The sequence below is a fragment of the Ochotona curzoniae genome, unplaced genomic scaffold (genome assembly GCF_017591425.1).
Source record: "Ochotona curzoniae isolate NIBS_2020 unplaced genomic scaffold, NIBS_Ocur_1.0 contig_1014, whole genome shotgun sequence".
NCBI lineage: Eukaryota > Metazoa > Chordata > Mammalia > Lagomorpha > Ochotonidae > Ochotona > Ochotona curzoniae.
The window spans coordinates 38,699,046-38,715,470 of record NW_024464920.1 but is presented as its reverse complement, the minus strand read 5'-3'; the positions used below and the strand labels follow the sequence as shown (position 1 = coordinate 38,715,470).

General features: G+C 44.9%; 1 protein-coding gene across 1 annotated transcript; it reads right to left on the bottom strand.

Moving 5' to 3' along the window:
• Positions 1–361: 361 nt before the first annotated feature.
• Positions 362–14,761, bottom strand: SPIC (Spi-C transcription factor). The gene is made up of 6 exons (XM_040990925.1): positions 14,708–14,761; positions 13,569–13,594; positions 10,529–10,622; positions 7,482–7,594; positions 6,017–6,125; positions 362–1,112 (listed from the first exon to the last, which is right to left on the bottom strand). The coding sequence occupies exons 2-6, from the start codon at positions 13,569–13,571 to the stop codon at positions 718–720; spliced, it is 714 nt and encodes a 237-aa protein (XP_040846859.1). The 5' UTR covers positions 13,572–13,594; positions 14,708–14,761; the 3' UTR covers positions 362–717.
• Positions 14,762–16,425: the final 1,664 nt, after the last annotated feature.

Genomic DNA, 16,425 nt, shown 5'->3' with positions numbered 1-16,425 from the left:
TTCTCCCCTCTCCCTCCCCTTTCCTCCCTCCCATTTTCCACTCCCATCATTTCCCAACCATGTAGATTTTTAAAGATTTTATTACTTATTTCTATTGGAAAGTTAGATTTTACAGAAAGGAGAAACAGAAAAAAAGATCTTCCGTCCAAAGATTCACTCCCCAAGTGGCTGCAATTGCCGGAGCTGAGCTGATCTGAAGCCAGGAGCTCAAAGCCTCTTCTTGGTCTCCAGTGTGTGTGTGTGCAGGTTCCCACAAGGCTTTGGGCCGTCCTCGACTGCTTCCCCAGGCCACAAGCAGGGAGCTGGATGGGAAGTGGAGCTGCCGGGATTAGAACTGGTGTCCACATGGGATCTCAGGTACATGCAAGGAGAGGACCTTGATCACTAGACTACCACACTGGGTCCATCCCCCGATATTTTACAATAGTATAGTTGTTAAGTAATTCACAAGATTAACATCCTACTATTAAAGTGCATCAAGGGCACTGCAGGTATAGACAAAGGCAGAAAACGCCTCTGCTACTCACTAGAAGGACTCCAAATGGTTAAATAGACCTTGACAATATGATACTAGTTTTTTGGATGTGGTTGTTGTTTTCAGATGGTTGGTTAGTCCCGACTGGCTGAATCTGTGGCTACTGCAGCTGTCGTACAAGAGAAATCTTGAAGCATGTAGAAGTTTCCCAACCAAGATGCCATGAAATGAGAGAAGATCATTTAGCAATCTGGGTGACTTAATTCATGATAATTGACATATGTATAGTTGTGATTCGCATTCCAAGCATTTAGACTGAGACATTCTTGATCAGGTTGGTGGTACTGTGAGTAGAGTCTTTGGAGAACGGCTTCGCTGAATTGGTAAGTTAGCTTCCTCCGGACTTTGACAATTTCCCCAGTTCTTCCATAATTCCTCAGTGCCCTGGCCATTTTTTGGTAAGTCATGGTCTTCCGGTTACCTTTTCTTTGTCCCCAGAGTTCTGCAAGTTTCTCTTTGTTTTTTGATACGAATTGGAAGATGCCATTGTTTTTATCCACCCACTGGATGCAGGATGCCATCTCAGGATTACACAGGGACTCGTGCAGGTATTCAAACAGTCGGAGCTTCTTCCTGCCTGCAAGGAGCAAAGAGGGAAACACCCTGAAATCCACCACGGTTGAACACAGAGAAATCTGCTCAGGAAGGGCCATGGTGTAATCACACAATTAAAAGCTTCCCTGGGACTGGTTTTCCTCCTACGCAGCCCCTTAGGAATGCATTTATGGCATGCGTTCATGGGATATGAAGGTCAAGGATCTATTTGGCTTAGTTTCACGAAGCCTTTCTTTGTTCATGGAAGTTGTCAAAATTTCTGCCCAGTCTTTCCCGGCATGTGGGGGTGGGGCCTGGAGCCATGGCACTTGGGGTTCTCATTGTTATGAACTCTTTGCATGGATAAATCTTGACCCCTAATTTTACATCAGGTACCTTAAGCTCTGTACAGGACAATCAACGGACCGCAAAGTGGCTTTAATGAGAAACGTCAAAAATAATTTCCAGAAAGCAGGCCATTGTGGAAGCTTTATTCAAATAAGTGGAAATACATGAGGAAGGAGATTTTGAAATTGCGAAGGTATTTTCAGAGATGAGCCATTAACTTTGCTTGTTTAGCATTTAGCTACTTTTTTAGCATTTGCAAAATGCTAAACGGTACACAAACAGAATATACTATCCTGGGAACTCACAACAACGACTTGGGCAAAAATACTAATACTGGCTCATACTTGAAAATAAAAGGTAAAAAAGAACTGGAGTAGAAATTACAAAATGTCTTTGTGTTGTTATTTCTGAGCAAGAAGAAAGGGCATGGTAATTTTGTTTTGTTTTTTTTTTTTTTCTCTGTGAAATAAAATGGTAGTAATGGAGTTGCTGATCTTTTTAGGAATGGAGCCATTTGAATTTCAAAATAGCCAGACAGGAAACTTGTATTTTTTTTTTTGTTCCGTTGATAGGATTCCTTTGGCCCAGAGTTACTTGTGAGAAGGAAGGTCGCAGCCCATAGCGTGGCTTCTGCCTTCGCCTGTGACGCTGTACCCATCAGCTCTAGTCAGTAGCCGAGAAATCCACTGGCAAATTCCACCCCCCTTTGGGAAAGCAGACCCCTGGGACCCAAGCTGCTTCGGACAGCCTCTGGGGGTGATCATCCTTACTCATCACTCATGCAGAAACCGAAAACATTCTGTACAAAGTCGATTTCTTGTATTGTATTATCTTGAGTTTATGAATCAAGAAATGAAAGGGACTTACCAAATAATAAAAAAAAAAACACATCATGAATTAATTAAATCACAACATTGAACAAAGCCCTTCAGCAGTCCAGTAAAGCTTGATGGCTCGCCTCTGAAAATACGTTTTCAATTTCAAGTGTTTGAATTTTTACTTTTTAGAATTAGAAATAAAATATGCTCATGGTGAAAGATTCAAAACGAGGCACCTTGCTTATTTTCTACATATCTAACACACATTTTTTTAAATTGCAGAAGAGATCATATTATTGAGCACTTTTTAAAATAAATAATAATTTTTTAAAATCATTCTTTCTATGCTAATGTTTTTTATTTGTGGTTTTGTATTTTGTTGATTTTTTAAAAATTTTTATTTATTTGAAAGTCAGAATTACAGAGAGAGAGTAAGAGAGAAAGAGTTTTCACCATTTGGTTCACTCTCCAAATGGCCACAATGGCTGGGGGCTGGGCCAGACCAAACACAAGATTCTGGAGCGTCTTCAAGTTTCCTCCCTTGGGAGCAGGAGCCTGAGCACTCGGGGGATCTTCCACTCATTCTCAGGTGCGTTAGCAGGGAGCTGGCTCAGAAACAGAGTAGCTGGCTCTCAAACCAGTTCCCATATGGGATGCCTGGACCACAGCTTTAGCAACTACACGACAGCTTCAATACATCTTAAATTGTTGACCAATACAGAAATTAGCAACAGGCAGATTAAATACCAAACTGGTGACAATGATGACTTCTAGGGTATAACATGGCAAGAAATTAAGTGCACATTTACTGATCACAGATATACTTCTGAACTGCTTGAAGTTAAAACTTCAGTGAGCATGTTATTTTCCAATTTTGGAACTTCAAGGATCGGAATTGACCTGTTTCCCGTACTGGGGTGCCAGGTTGATTCCACTTCCAATCCAGCTTCTTGCTAATGAACTTGGGAGGAGGCAAGAGGTAATGGGCCAAGCATCTGGCTCTACCCACTCCTGTGAGACCCTGACTCCCAGCCTCAAGCCATGCTAGCCCTGGCTGCTGCAGGCATTTGTTGGAGAGTGAATCAACAGACAGATTACTGCTCGTCGTTTCCTCCCTATCATCCTGTTAAATAAGTAAATCCTTTTTTTTAAGGCATTTTTCAGAATTCTTTTTGAATGAATACATGAGAAATGCTTTCACACCTTTTCAATCACTATATATGTTATATTTATTGTGGCTTTTCTACAAGGACATGACAAAAAAAAAAACATGGAAAATGTATACTATGAAAAAAAACTATGCAGGGGTCTCAAAGAATTTTACACAAAATAAACTCCAAAAAGTTTCGGAAGTATTCTTGAATCCCAAAATGAGATGCCAAAAATGTTTTTTTGTCACATTGCTTTCTTTCAGATGTATCCCTCTTCTAGAACAAAGACATCTCAAAACGAAAGATGGTGGATGAGGTCCCCCAGAGGCAACATTTACCACATGGAAAGATGCTGGCACGATAACCTGGAGTTGAGTCACTGTTTAATCGCACACATTCCTTGCTTAGAAGTTATATTTAAAATGTTATGAATCTGGGCCAGGCACGATAACTCAATGACTAAATCCTCACCTTGCAAGTGCCTGGATCCCATATCGGTGCCAGTTTATGTCCCGACTGCTCCACTTCCCATGCAGCTCCCTGCTCGTGGCCTGGGAAAACAGCTGAGTACGGCCCAAAACTTTGGGACCCTGCACCTGCATGGCAGACCCGGAAGAGGCTCCTGGCTCCCAGCATCTGACCAGTTCAGCTCCAGCCATTGCAGCCACTTGGGGAGTGAACCAGCAGATGGAAGGTCTTCCCTCTGTCTCTCCTCTCCATAAATCCAGTCTGCCTTTCCAATAGAAGTAAATAAATCTTTAAAAAAAAGTGAATGGCTCAGCTTTCTTCACACCATTGTCGTAAAGATTTTTTTATGTATCTAAGATGCATTAAAATATTAGATTGTAAAGCATACTCATTGAAAATAATTTTTAATGATGATTATGGTTTTTAAAATTGCATTGTTAAATTGGGATGCATCAGGGCTGGGAATCTGCTGCAGCAGGTAGGGCTTCCGCCTCTGTTGCCAGTGTCCTACATGGCTGCTTCACTTCCAGTCTGGCTCCTGGCTAATGCACCTGGGAATGCTGCAGAAGGTGGCTCAAGTTTTTGGGCCCCTGTGCCCACCTGGGAGATCTGGATGGAGTTTCAGCCTCCTGTTCCAGCCTGGCACAGCGCTGGCCATGATAGCCACTTGGGAAGTAAACCAGTAGACGGGAGACTTACTTACTTTCTCTCTCTCTCTCTAATTCTGCTTTTCAAACAAATAAATAATAAATCTTAAAAAAGAAATAGTATACATCTTATACTGCTTAGCCCCTGATACATCCAGAATAGTAAATTTCAGGTTCTTTACTATCACACACAACATTGCAATGAACAGTCTAAAATACGCCTAAACACACACACCCACATTCTATGGTATTTTCAGAAGTTATCCACAGTGCTAGGCAATGAACATAACACTGTACAAAGTTTCTTTTTTAATTTTTGAAGCAATCTTATAATGTTGATCTGATTACTATTTTTTCATAAGGAAATGGTGACACAGGAGGGTTAAGTTCAGTACAAGCTTGCACAATGAATCCACACCTCACTCAACCATGAGTTGTCAACGGGCTTGAATGTGTGGGTTTATCTAGGAAATAGCAAATTGCTTTACAAATCTTTGTATCCACTTAGCCTTGCCACAGCAGTGCACCAGAGTGGCTTGCGTGTTTGCCATGGAGGTTACCCTTCTACTTCAACATTTTTACCAGTCAGCAAGGCCACTATCTATCTTACACTTGTGAAATCACAATTTTCAACTTAAGAAATGCCCAAGTTTTATATGACCTCTTGCAAAAACAAAAAACAAAACAAAACAAAACCCCCCCAAAAAAACCACCAATAAAAGATGGGTTGTTATTCCAAAGACTTTACCATTGAAAAATGATTGCTCTGGGATTCCCTCCTCCCCTCCCCAAAACCAGTGCCTGTAAAGCGGTGTCACATGATGCAATATAATAAAAAAATTTAAAAAAAAAGAAAAATGATTGCTAAAATAACCTGAAAAAGTTCCCATTTCTATTATTTAAAAAAAAAAAAAAGAGTGTAAGATTTTTTTCTTAGCTAGGTCATACTTTGTGGCTTCACAACTTCTCTGAAGCAATAAAAAGTCTTAACTGTGGGCTTGGCACGATAGTTTAGTGGCTAAAGTCCTCGCCTTGCATGCTCAGGATCCCATATGGGCGCCGGTTCTAATCCCGGCAGCTCTACTTCCCATCCAGCTCCCTGCTTGTGGCCTGGGAAAGCCCAAAGCCTTGGAACTCTGCAGCCGCGTGGGAGACCTGGAAGCGCTCCTAGCTTCAGATTGGCTCAATTCCAGCTGTTGCTGCCGTTTAGGGAGTAAATCATCGGTCGGAAGATCTTCCTGTCTCTCCTCTTCTCTGTATATCTGACTTTCCAATAAAAAAATAAATAAATCTTAAAAGAAGTCAAATATTGACAGGAATAAATGTATTAGTATATAATGCATATATATATTTTTTAAAAAGTCCTACCCATGACAAATGGCTTAGAGTGGCTCAACCAGCCTTAGTCAAAGTATTCGCAATGTCGATAACGTGTTTTGCAAGTTCCAAACTCAGATATCAAATCCCCTAATCGCCGCTTTGCGGACAATCTTGCAGCTAGGAGTGATCACTGACCTTTCGCTCCTTTCTGTGGGAGGAGAGCAGGTTGTCCTGGCTGGTTTTCTGTCATGTGCTGCTGAGCGTGGTGAAGATTCCCTTCCAGGTACAAGTCCGCAGCATTGTTCTACAGAAAGGACGCAGCAGGCTGTTAAGTGGGATTTTTTTCCAACTGACAACTATAATGAAATGCCAAAGCAAAGGGAAGACTAAGCATCTCCCAAGTTCTGAAGTTACTCAGGCCAGCCACAGCAAGACGCTCCCGGGATGGAACCACTAGCTCCTGGAGGCAAGCGCACTCCTCCTCAGCTGTGTAGGAAGTTCCATGTCCTCCTCACCCCGTGGGAAAGCAAATGGGGTCGTGCTATGGTTTCAATGTCCTCTAGGCTTCCCGTGTTGCAACTTCGTCCCCATGATAAAGCAGTAAGGGGGTCAGAGATGGGGTCTTCGGGAGGTGACTGGACTGGAGTCCCCACAGCTGTGTCCTGGTGGCTTTAGAGGGACAGGAAGAGAGGCCACGAGGTGCGGAGATGTACACCCAGGCTCATTGGCTCTGGCTAGGGTCAGCAAGATCCTTATCGGATGCTGACTCACCACCATGTACTTCCAGAACCAGGAATACAAATATTCCTCTTTTTGCTAAAAATCACTAAGCCTGTACCCATGCCAAAAGGCTGTCCAACAGGGCAGGAGGTTCCCAACCACAAGATGTGTGGGCTATACTAGAGGGTCAGAGTTGAAGTGGAAGTAGGGATTTCATACTCTAAAAAAAATATTTTTGGGCCTAGCACAGTAGCCTAGTAGCTAAAGTCAGTATAGCCAAGGGTCCCATACGGGCACTGGTTCATATGCTGACTGCTCCACTTCCCATCCAGCTCCCTGCTCGTGGCCTGGGAAAGCAGTCGAGGACAGCTCAAAGCCTTGCAACCTTGTACCCGTGTGGGAGACCGGAAGAAGCTCCTGACACCTGGCTTCGAATCAGCTCAGATTCACTCTGTAAATCTGACTTTCCAATAAAAGTAAGTAAATCTTAAAAAATATATATATTGGAGAGAGAAGGAGAGAGAAGGAGAGACAGAAAGATCTTCCATCTGCTGGTTCACTCCCCAAATGGCTGCAATGGCCAGAACTGAGCCAATCCGAAGCTGGCAGCCTAGAGCCTCTTCCGGGTCTTCAAGACAGGTGCAGAGTCCCAGGGATTTGTACCATTGTGTGTGTGCTGTTTTCCCAGGCCATAAGCTGTATCAGAACGGCAGCAGTCAGGACATGAACTAACACCTGATGGAGCTGCCAGTGGCCACAGGTAGGCCAGTAGCCTGCTGTGCCACCATCACCAGCCTTTGCTGACTGTCACTGCAAGCCCGGGGCTGTCAGCACTGTTACAGGCAGCCGTCGGATTTAAGCCAGCACAGGCCAAAAGGCAAGCTGGTGTGAAGAGGACATCCACCCCCCACCGCACAATGTCCCCAGGTGAGGCATTCACCATGATGGTCCTCCAACCATGAAGAGGCTCCTCTGCAGGCACCACATCATAGCAGCTGGCAGTTCCTCTGACGTAAGGACAGTGGTTGACGAAAGTCAGGTAATTTTTGTAATCTAATTGAAAACAGAAACATCAGTTCGTACACACACACACACAAGGATTTTTCCAAAAAGCTTATTAAAAAAATAAATGAATAAACCTTAGCCCACAAGCAAAACTAGAAACCAGGATGGAGCACAGGTCGTGCCGAGCTAGGCTCTTGCACCTACGGGTCTGCGTGAGCCAGGGATGCTAAACCACAGTGTCTAAGGCAGGGGTCAGGACAGGTGAGAGGCTGAGCCAAGCTGAGTCACAGCTTGATCTATGGCTGGGAACAGGCCCGGTTAGGGAGCTAAGGGGACACCCTGGCTGAGTTGAGGTTCCCACACCAAGGGGCGTGTGACCTGGAATGGGGGCTGCATTCTGATCAGGATACACTTGTTGCCTCCCTTGGTACAACTGTGGACTGGGACTGGACGTACCGAGCCGGACCAGACTCCAACACCCTCTGGTGTCCTGGAGGACCAGGGTAGATGCGGGACGGACTAGGAAAGGTCTCAACCCCTACTGAGTCATGTGTGAGCCTTATGCGGGTATGGACGAGCCATGGCTGGGCTGAAACTTCCAACAGCAAGAACCAGTTTGGGTGGAAGGCCAGTCGGAAAAACCACTGTTCCTGCTAGGACAGGAGGTGAACTGAGTAGGGTTGGCTCATGGACCCCCTGGTATGCAAAATCTAGCATTGGGAGAGGTTCTAATAAAGGAGCCTGGGCAACTCCTCTGGCAGGACACAGACCTAACAGGTAAATGCAAGAAGCATAACAGGAAACAGCCCAGAACAGGCCATGGAAAGTTTCCCACTGGCATACATTTGGCATGGGTCGGGGGCAGACCAGGCTGAATCGGTTCAAATCACCCACTGGCAAATCCAAGCACCAGAAGAGAGTGTAGGTCGAGTCAGGTTCGGTCACAATAAAAACCAGTGCACAATACAGAATGTCAAGGTGAGGTTACCTGTACCGGAAGTGACCACAGCGCCCAACAGCACACATGAGAACCAGGAAGGGAGGGGGCAGAGCCGGCAGGGGGAATATGGGGGCTGGGGCTCCCTTGCTGGACAGCTACTCCCACTGGAAAGCATGAGCTGGGATGGGGGCAGACCAGACTAAGCAGGGATACAACACCTATGGGCCTCATGTGGACTAGATCAGAGAAAAGCCAGGCTGGGCTGATTATTCCTACTGGTGCAAACAAAATTAGAGTGGGTGAGGGTTGTTTGGGCTTAGCCACAGCATCAGCTGGCAGAAGCTGGTACTGGGGGCTATTTCTGTCAAGTCAAACCTCAGAACCACCTGGAGAGTGCATTCCAGGAGTGAGAGAGACCTGGGAGGGAAATAGTGGTCTCCTCCCTCTTGGGTTACCACTCTCATGCGAGGGCACGAAAACTAGGACGGGGACTGGGGTGGCTAGACAGAGAGGCACCCAACTACAACCGTGAGGGCTGCATAGTTGAGCTGGTTAGATAGAACTAAGCTTCAATACCCATTGACATGTATGAGAGCCGAATCGGATGTGGGACAGACTGGACTAGTCTGCTACACATACTGGCAAACCAAGGTAGGGGGGCGGGCCTCGTGGAGTTATTGTGGGTCGCTCCAACTAGGCTGCAGCTCCCACTGGTTTATGCAAGGGCCGAGTATGTGCTGGGCAGAACCAGGCTGGACTGCAACACCCATTGGTTCCAGTGGAAGTCTGGGATGAAAACAGAACCAACCTAGCAATTGCAACCACCAGCTGACCGGGGTGATGGACTGTGCCGAGCCCTGTACCTGCTAGTACAAAGAAGAATCTGGTCTGAGAACACCTCAGACAGTTTCTTTGGAGATCTCCCCAATAGAAATACTGGACTTAGAACCCTGACCATGAAAATACAGAAGACAGAACAGGTCAATCAACCACCTCAGCTATATGCTGGCAGTGAAATACTGGGCAAATGGAGACTCTAAGATGGACTATGTCAATCGGTGTATTCTTCAAAGACCTTATTGTGCTTGGAGTGGTGAGAATGGCAACAACTCATTACTGGTGAACTAACAAACCACTTGAGCAAGAATCACAGAGCATGCCCCACGTCTGAGACCTGGGGTGGGAGACTGGGTGGGGCTTCTCCCTTAATATCCTCCTTTACCTCAGACACATGAAGGAAACAATATGGAAATAATAGTCTTATCTACTTTCATGTAGCCCTTGAACCTTTTTACCCTAAAAAATATAATTTAAAAAAATGGGAAAAAGTGCATATTGGGCCCAACACAATAGCGTGGTGGCCTTGAACACACAGGGATCCCATATGGGTGCCGGTTCTAATCCCGGTGGCCCCACTTCCCATCCAGCTCCCTGCCTGTGGCCTGGGAAAGCAGTCAAGGATGGCCCAAAACCTTGGGACCCTGTACCCATGCGGGAGACCTCGAGAAGTTCCTGGCTCCTGGCTTCAGATTGGCTCAGCTCCAGCCGTTGCGGCCGCTTGGGGAGTGAATCATCGGATGGAAAATCTTCTCTGTCTCTCCTCCTCTCTGCATATCTGGCTTTCCAATAAACATAATTAAATCTTTTCTAAAAAGAAAAAAAAAAAAGGACTTATTCTGCCAAGTAGCATAGTTGTGGATGGGATATTTGTTAGATCAATCAGGAACATTGAAAAGTGCTTTGTAAATAATTAAAATGTTATCTCCATAAAATCAATAAATGCCAAATGATATTCTAAATAGCAGATAATTACATCTTTATGATTACATATGAAACGTCAGTCTCTAGATTGCCTGCAATTTTATATGTGGGATTTTTAACATTTTTACAGGCTCAAGCATTCCACATGCGTGTCACCTTTGTCAGCATTGACCCTGAACGCCTTAGGGACACTGATCTTCACGATTCTGGTCACACTGTCTGGTGTCTGCCACGCGCAAAGCCAGCTAGCAGAAGAGGGCTAACTAATGGCTCAGCGTTACCTGGGGAGAACTGGAAATGTCCAGGGGAATGTTGCCTGAGTACCTCAAAAGCATCTTCAAACGCTTGACCCAGCTTGTCTTGTTCAGTGCAAGTCTGTTGAAATAACAGCAGAACTCCGGAGTTAAGGAAGACTCGGCGAAACGTACCTTCCTCATCCCAAATGGCATTTCGTCAAGAAGGTCCCTCAGCCTTGGGATACTGACATTTTTCGTTGCAATTGGTGACTTAGCTCTCCGCACTATACTCTGGCTCCTGCTCTGCTTTCCAAATAAGTAAATGTTTAAAAAAAAACATATGGGGTGGGGCCAACATTGGCTTGAGTCCTGACTGCTCCATTATCGTTCCTGCTGATGGTCTGGGAGAGCCGTGGAGGCTGGCTCAGGCACTTGGGATCATGCAACCCAGGTGGGAGACCCAGAAGTTCCTGGCCCCTGACGCTTCAGATTGCCTCCGCTCCTCTGTGGCCAAAAAGTGAACCAGCAGACGGAAGACTTCTCTCTGCCTCTCCCACTTTCACCTGTAACTCTTGATTTTCAAATAAATTTTTAAAGACAGGCCAAATGAAGATAAATAAAGGAAAACAAAAAATGATGCCCCAAGGATGCCTCCCCCACAACTTTCCCGAGTTCGACCTTCCTGCCCATGAACTTCTTGGAGGAAGCAGGCAAGGATTCAAGTGCCTGGGTCCCTGGCCCCCGGGGGGAGACCTGGCTTCAGCTCTGTTCTTGGTTTTGCCTGGGCCACGCCCCTGGGGGCATCTCAAAAACGAAGCAGAAGGAGACTCATCTCTGTCTCCTGGTCACTCTGCCTTTACTGATTGTAGATTACAATCAATAAAAAGTTTTTAAAAATCCCTGATGTGATCAGGACTGGTGTGGCGGCTCAAAAGGGTAATTGTCTGACATCCCATGCGGGCACTGGTTTGTATCCTGGCTGTTCCACTTCCCATCCCATGTATGACCTGGAAAAGCAGTGAGGGATGGCTCTAAGTCCTTGGGCTCCTGCACTCACGTGGGAGACCCTGAAGCAGCTCTTGGCTCCTGGCTTCAGATCGGCTCAGCTTCAGCTGTCACAGCCATTTAAGGAGTGAACCAGTGGATGGAGGACCTTTCTGTCTGTTTCTCCTTCTCTCTGGAAATCTGCCTTTCCAATAAAAATCAATCTTAAAAAAAAATAGCACACACTCAACACATGAATGTGAACAACCTCATGAGAGAAGTGCTTATATTTATCTTTTTTTTAAAAGGAGTTATTTATTTTACTTGAAAGAGTTACAGAGAGGGAGGCAGAGAGAGAGAGGGAGAGAGGCCTTCCATCTTGGCTGCAATGGCCAGAGCTAACTAAGCTGATCTGAAGCTAGGAGCCAGGAGCTTCTTCCGAATCTCCGTCATGAGTGCAGGGGCCCTAGACCTTGGACCATTTTCTGATGCTTTCCCAGGCCATTAGCAGGGAACTGAATCACAGGCTGAGCAGCTGAGACTGGAATTGGTGTCTATATGAGAAGACAGTGCCACAGTAGGAGAACTATTCTACTACGTCACCACTCTGGGCCCCATTTATCCTTTGAAGACACTTTCCATAAACTTTCTAAAGTCGCTAGTATCTTTTTTTTTATAAAGATTTATTTTATTATTTTTTTATTGGAAAGGCAGATATACAGAGAGGAGAGAAGGAGAGACAGAGAGGAAGATCTTCTGTCCAATGATTCACTCCCCAAGTGAGCGCAATGGTCGATGCTATGCCAATCCGAAGCCAGGAGCCTCTTCTGGGTCTCCCACGCGGGTGCAGGGTCCCAAAGCTTTGGGCTGTCCTCGACTGCTTTCCCGGGCCACAGGCAGGGAGCTGGAAGGGAAGTGGGGCTGCTGGGATAGAACCGGCGCCCATATGGGCCCCCGGGCGTACAAGGCGAGGACCTTAACCACTGTGCCACTGCGCCACTGCGCCACTGCGCCACTGCGCCACGCGCCGGGCCCAAAGTCGCTAGTATCTTTAAAGGAACAGACCCAGCATCATGGCCACACTGTAGCATAGTGAGCCAAGCTGTGATCTACAGTGCTGGCATCCCATATGCTCGCTGGTTCTAGTCCTGACTACTCCACTTCTAATCTGTCTCCCTCATAATGTACCTTGGAAAGTAGTGGAAGATGGCTCAAGTGTTTGGATCCCTGCATTCGGAAGCTCCGGGCTCCTGGCTTTGGATCAGCCCAGCTTCAGACATTAGGCCATTTGGAGAGTGATCCAGTGGATGGAAAATCTCTGTCTCTCCCTCTCTGTAGCTCTGACTTAAGTAAAATAAATAAGTCTTTTAACAGTAGTAGATAAAATCAAATAAAACAGGGACCAGAACAGTACCCTTGAACCGCCGGGACTCCATATGAGCGCCGGTTCTAATCCCGGCAGCCCTGCTTCCCATCCAGCTCCCTGCTTGTGACCTGGGAGAGGACGGCCCAAATCCTTGGGACCCTGGAAGAGGGTCCCACATGGGAGACCTGGAAGAGGCTCCTGGCTTCAGATTGGCTCAGCTCTGTCCATTGTGGCCTCTTGGGGAGTGAAGCAGCAAATGGAAGATCTCTCTCCTCCTCTCTGTATATATGACTTTGCAATAAAAATAAAAGAAATCTTTTAAAAAATTCAATTAAATACTCAGGTTCAGCCTTATGGCATAGCAAGTAATGCTGCAGCCTACAACACTGGGGTGGCATGGTTGCTCCACTTACAATCCAACTCCCAAATAATGGCCTAGAAAAATCAGGAGATGTCCCAAGTGCTAGGACTCGTGCCACCCACAAGAGACACCCGAACGGAGCTCCTGGCTCCTGGTTCCGGCCTGGCCCATTGCAGTATGCAAGATCTCTGTCTCTCCCTCCCTAACACCGACTTTCAAAGAAATAAATCTTTTTTTGAAAATTATACAATGAAATGTTATAGATTTCATGTCTCTAAAATTGAATGTCTTTGCAAACAATTTAATTATTTTGTTGTTTGACCCAAATACTTTCATATTTAAGATGAATAAAGGTTTTTAGAATATTAACTTACCATGCTTCATTAATGAATTGACAATCCTGGAAAAAAATTAATTTTGAGAAAAACAAAATTAATCTAATTTTCTTATGAATTTAAGACTCTTCTAAAAAATACTTTTAGAAATTCTTTAAGTTAAAAAAAGATCATCACTTAAGTTTTCTGAAAAGCATAAAATTTTCTTTCCTCAAAATTTCTGAGAGATGTTTAGTCTTCTATCATTACAAAACATTGAAGATGCTTAAAAAGAAAAGCTATGTGGATTTAATTGCCTAAACATCTGGACTGATAAGAAAATAGAGAAATAAACTCAGGTGAATATTTATGTGTTTCAAAATTCCTTTTTTAAAAAAGTATTTACATCTTTAAAAATTGTGAAGCAGAAAAAAATTTTTTTAATTACAACATTTTCCCTTCTGTGAATCTGGCACAATTTCTGCTTTCTTCCTGTGAGAAATGGATTTGACTTACAAATAAAATAGTTTATAAGCTTCATTTAACCCATAGACTTCCTAGGAACTCTAGAGTAAGAACTCTGATCTACAATTTTCATGATCAAATTCCTTAGCTCCTTTAGGACCTAGATTCCATTTTAGGTAAACAATAAACACACAGATTCAGATTCACATGAAACACTATTTAACTATACAGAACACAACACACATAAATGATAAAAAGGAAACAAATCTGTACTATCTCAATCTAGCATGTCAACCATTAAAGTTCCATTTGGTTTTGTGAAATGATACAAAAAAAAAGAGAAAAACCATGAGAAAAAAAATCACAAAATTTTGTGATCTTTGGATTGTGTGTGTTTGGATTGGCCTCTAATGAATATTACAGTAGTACAATTAAAAAAAAAATCATGCCAATGACTATCTATTTCCCTGAACTCCTCACTGCTGAATCACAGATTATCTTGCAGTTAATACTTAGAATGAACCTGCACAAACATACTTGATGAGACTACACAGTCAAGGCAGGAAGCCCGAAGAGAAGAAAAAAAGAAAGTTTGAGAAAGTTATCGATCATTTCGATGGGTCAACATTTCTGGCCACCCAAGAGGTAGACAATGTGAAATATTGACTAGGTCAAAAGAGAGCCAGCAAACAGCTAGTGTGAAGTTTTCTGAACAGTGTGAGCTGAACACTTACCAGGAACAGACTTCAATCCTGTACCAAGATGTTTCTTTAGCATCAGGATCCTTAAGACACTGGCAGAGTTGCATTAAGTAGCTCCTTTTAAGGAAGTACTACAAAAGGGGATTTTTCTTAAAAGATACAGTGCCTTTATCATTTGTTTCTTGCTGAGGCCATGAGACACAAGGACTATTATTTTGAAGAGGCTCGTAGCAGTTGCATCCTCCGGGCCGAACATGTTAGAAACAACCATGTGAACGGCCCCTGTGCCACTTTGGTTACAGCTCCTCTGCCCCACTTAGCTTTACAAGAAGTCTCTGACCCCACACAGTGCATGTCTACCTTGTGAAAAAAAAGAGATTGAGGAAGAGACACAGAGAGATCTGGTATCTACTGGTTCACTTCCCAGATGGCTGTGATGGTCAGAGCTGAACCAGGTTAAACCCAGAAGTCAGGAACTTCATCCAGGTCTCCCAAACAGGTGGCTGGAACGCGAACACCTGGGCATCCTCTGCTGCTTTTCCCAGGCTGTGAGTAGGGGGGAAAGTAGAACAGCCAGGACTCAAACTGGCACCCCTTTAGGATGCCAGAGTCACTGGCAGCAGTTTTACGTGCCATGCCACTATGCCACAACACCCATCCTAATATCCCCCACCCCTTTCTTAGTCTTTTTGCTTCTCCCCCTGATTTTGTACTCTGCACTGTCCTTTATGTCTGGACTCTTAAAACAATCTGCATTCTGATCTCCCCAAATTAGTCTTTCTTCCTAAACCACTGCCAGTCTTGGGTCGCCTTATGTAGAGATCTTACGAGGTAACATCTTTTCCTAGTCCTGACATGAGAAGCTGCTTGTGATTAGCCTTGGTCTGATTTTCCAGTATTGCTTGAAGAGGAGGAAATGGATGCTGTGCTGTGGTCTTCCCTGCCCTGCTTGAGCCACCAGAGTGTCCGGAAAAGCTCAGAGGCTCACTTGGGCCAGGCGTTGAACATGCCTTGAAGCCGCCACATGAGTCCACATGAGCCCAGCAAGATCACTCTTTGCTCGCACCCGGTCCTAGTCTACCAACCCTCACCCCACTTTACCTTTCGTATTGCACATATATCGGAGTCCAATCTAGCAGGCACTTGTACAGGGTGGAGATAACTTCTTCTTCTTCTGAAACTCACGCACCTGTGCGGTGCTCTTTTTAACTGTTGTAATACTTTGGCCAGGGGGAAACACGCCTAAGACATTTTGGTAAATCTTGTGGGTGGGGGGAGTGAGGTAGGCGTGCATTTTTAAACTTACTAGTGAGTTTTTGTTTTGTAAATGTTGGCAGTAAGCTCACTGTTTTTTTTTTTTTTTAAGATTTATTTATTTATTGGAAAGTCAGATATACAGAGAGGAGAGACAGAGAGGAAGATCTTTCGTCTGATGATTCACTCCCCAAGTGAGCGCAGCGGTCGATGCTATGCTGATCCGAAGCCAGGATCCAGGAACTTCTTCCGGGTATCCCATACGGGTGCAGGGTCCCACCAAGGCCTTTGGCCATCCTCTGCTGCTTTCCCAGGCCACAAGCAGGGAGCTGGATGGGAAGTGGAGTAGCTGGGATTAGAACTGGTGCCCATATGGGATCCTGGGCGCATTCAAGGGGAGGACTTTAGCCACTAGGCCACGGCGGCCAGGCCCTGGTAAGCTCACTTTTGATAAGGGACTAGGTGTCTAGATCAGTTACTTTAAAAAGCCAGTTTGT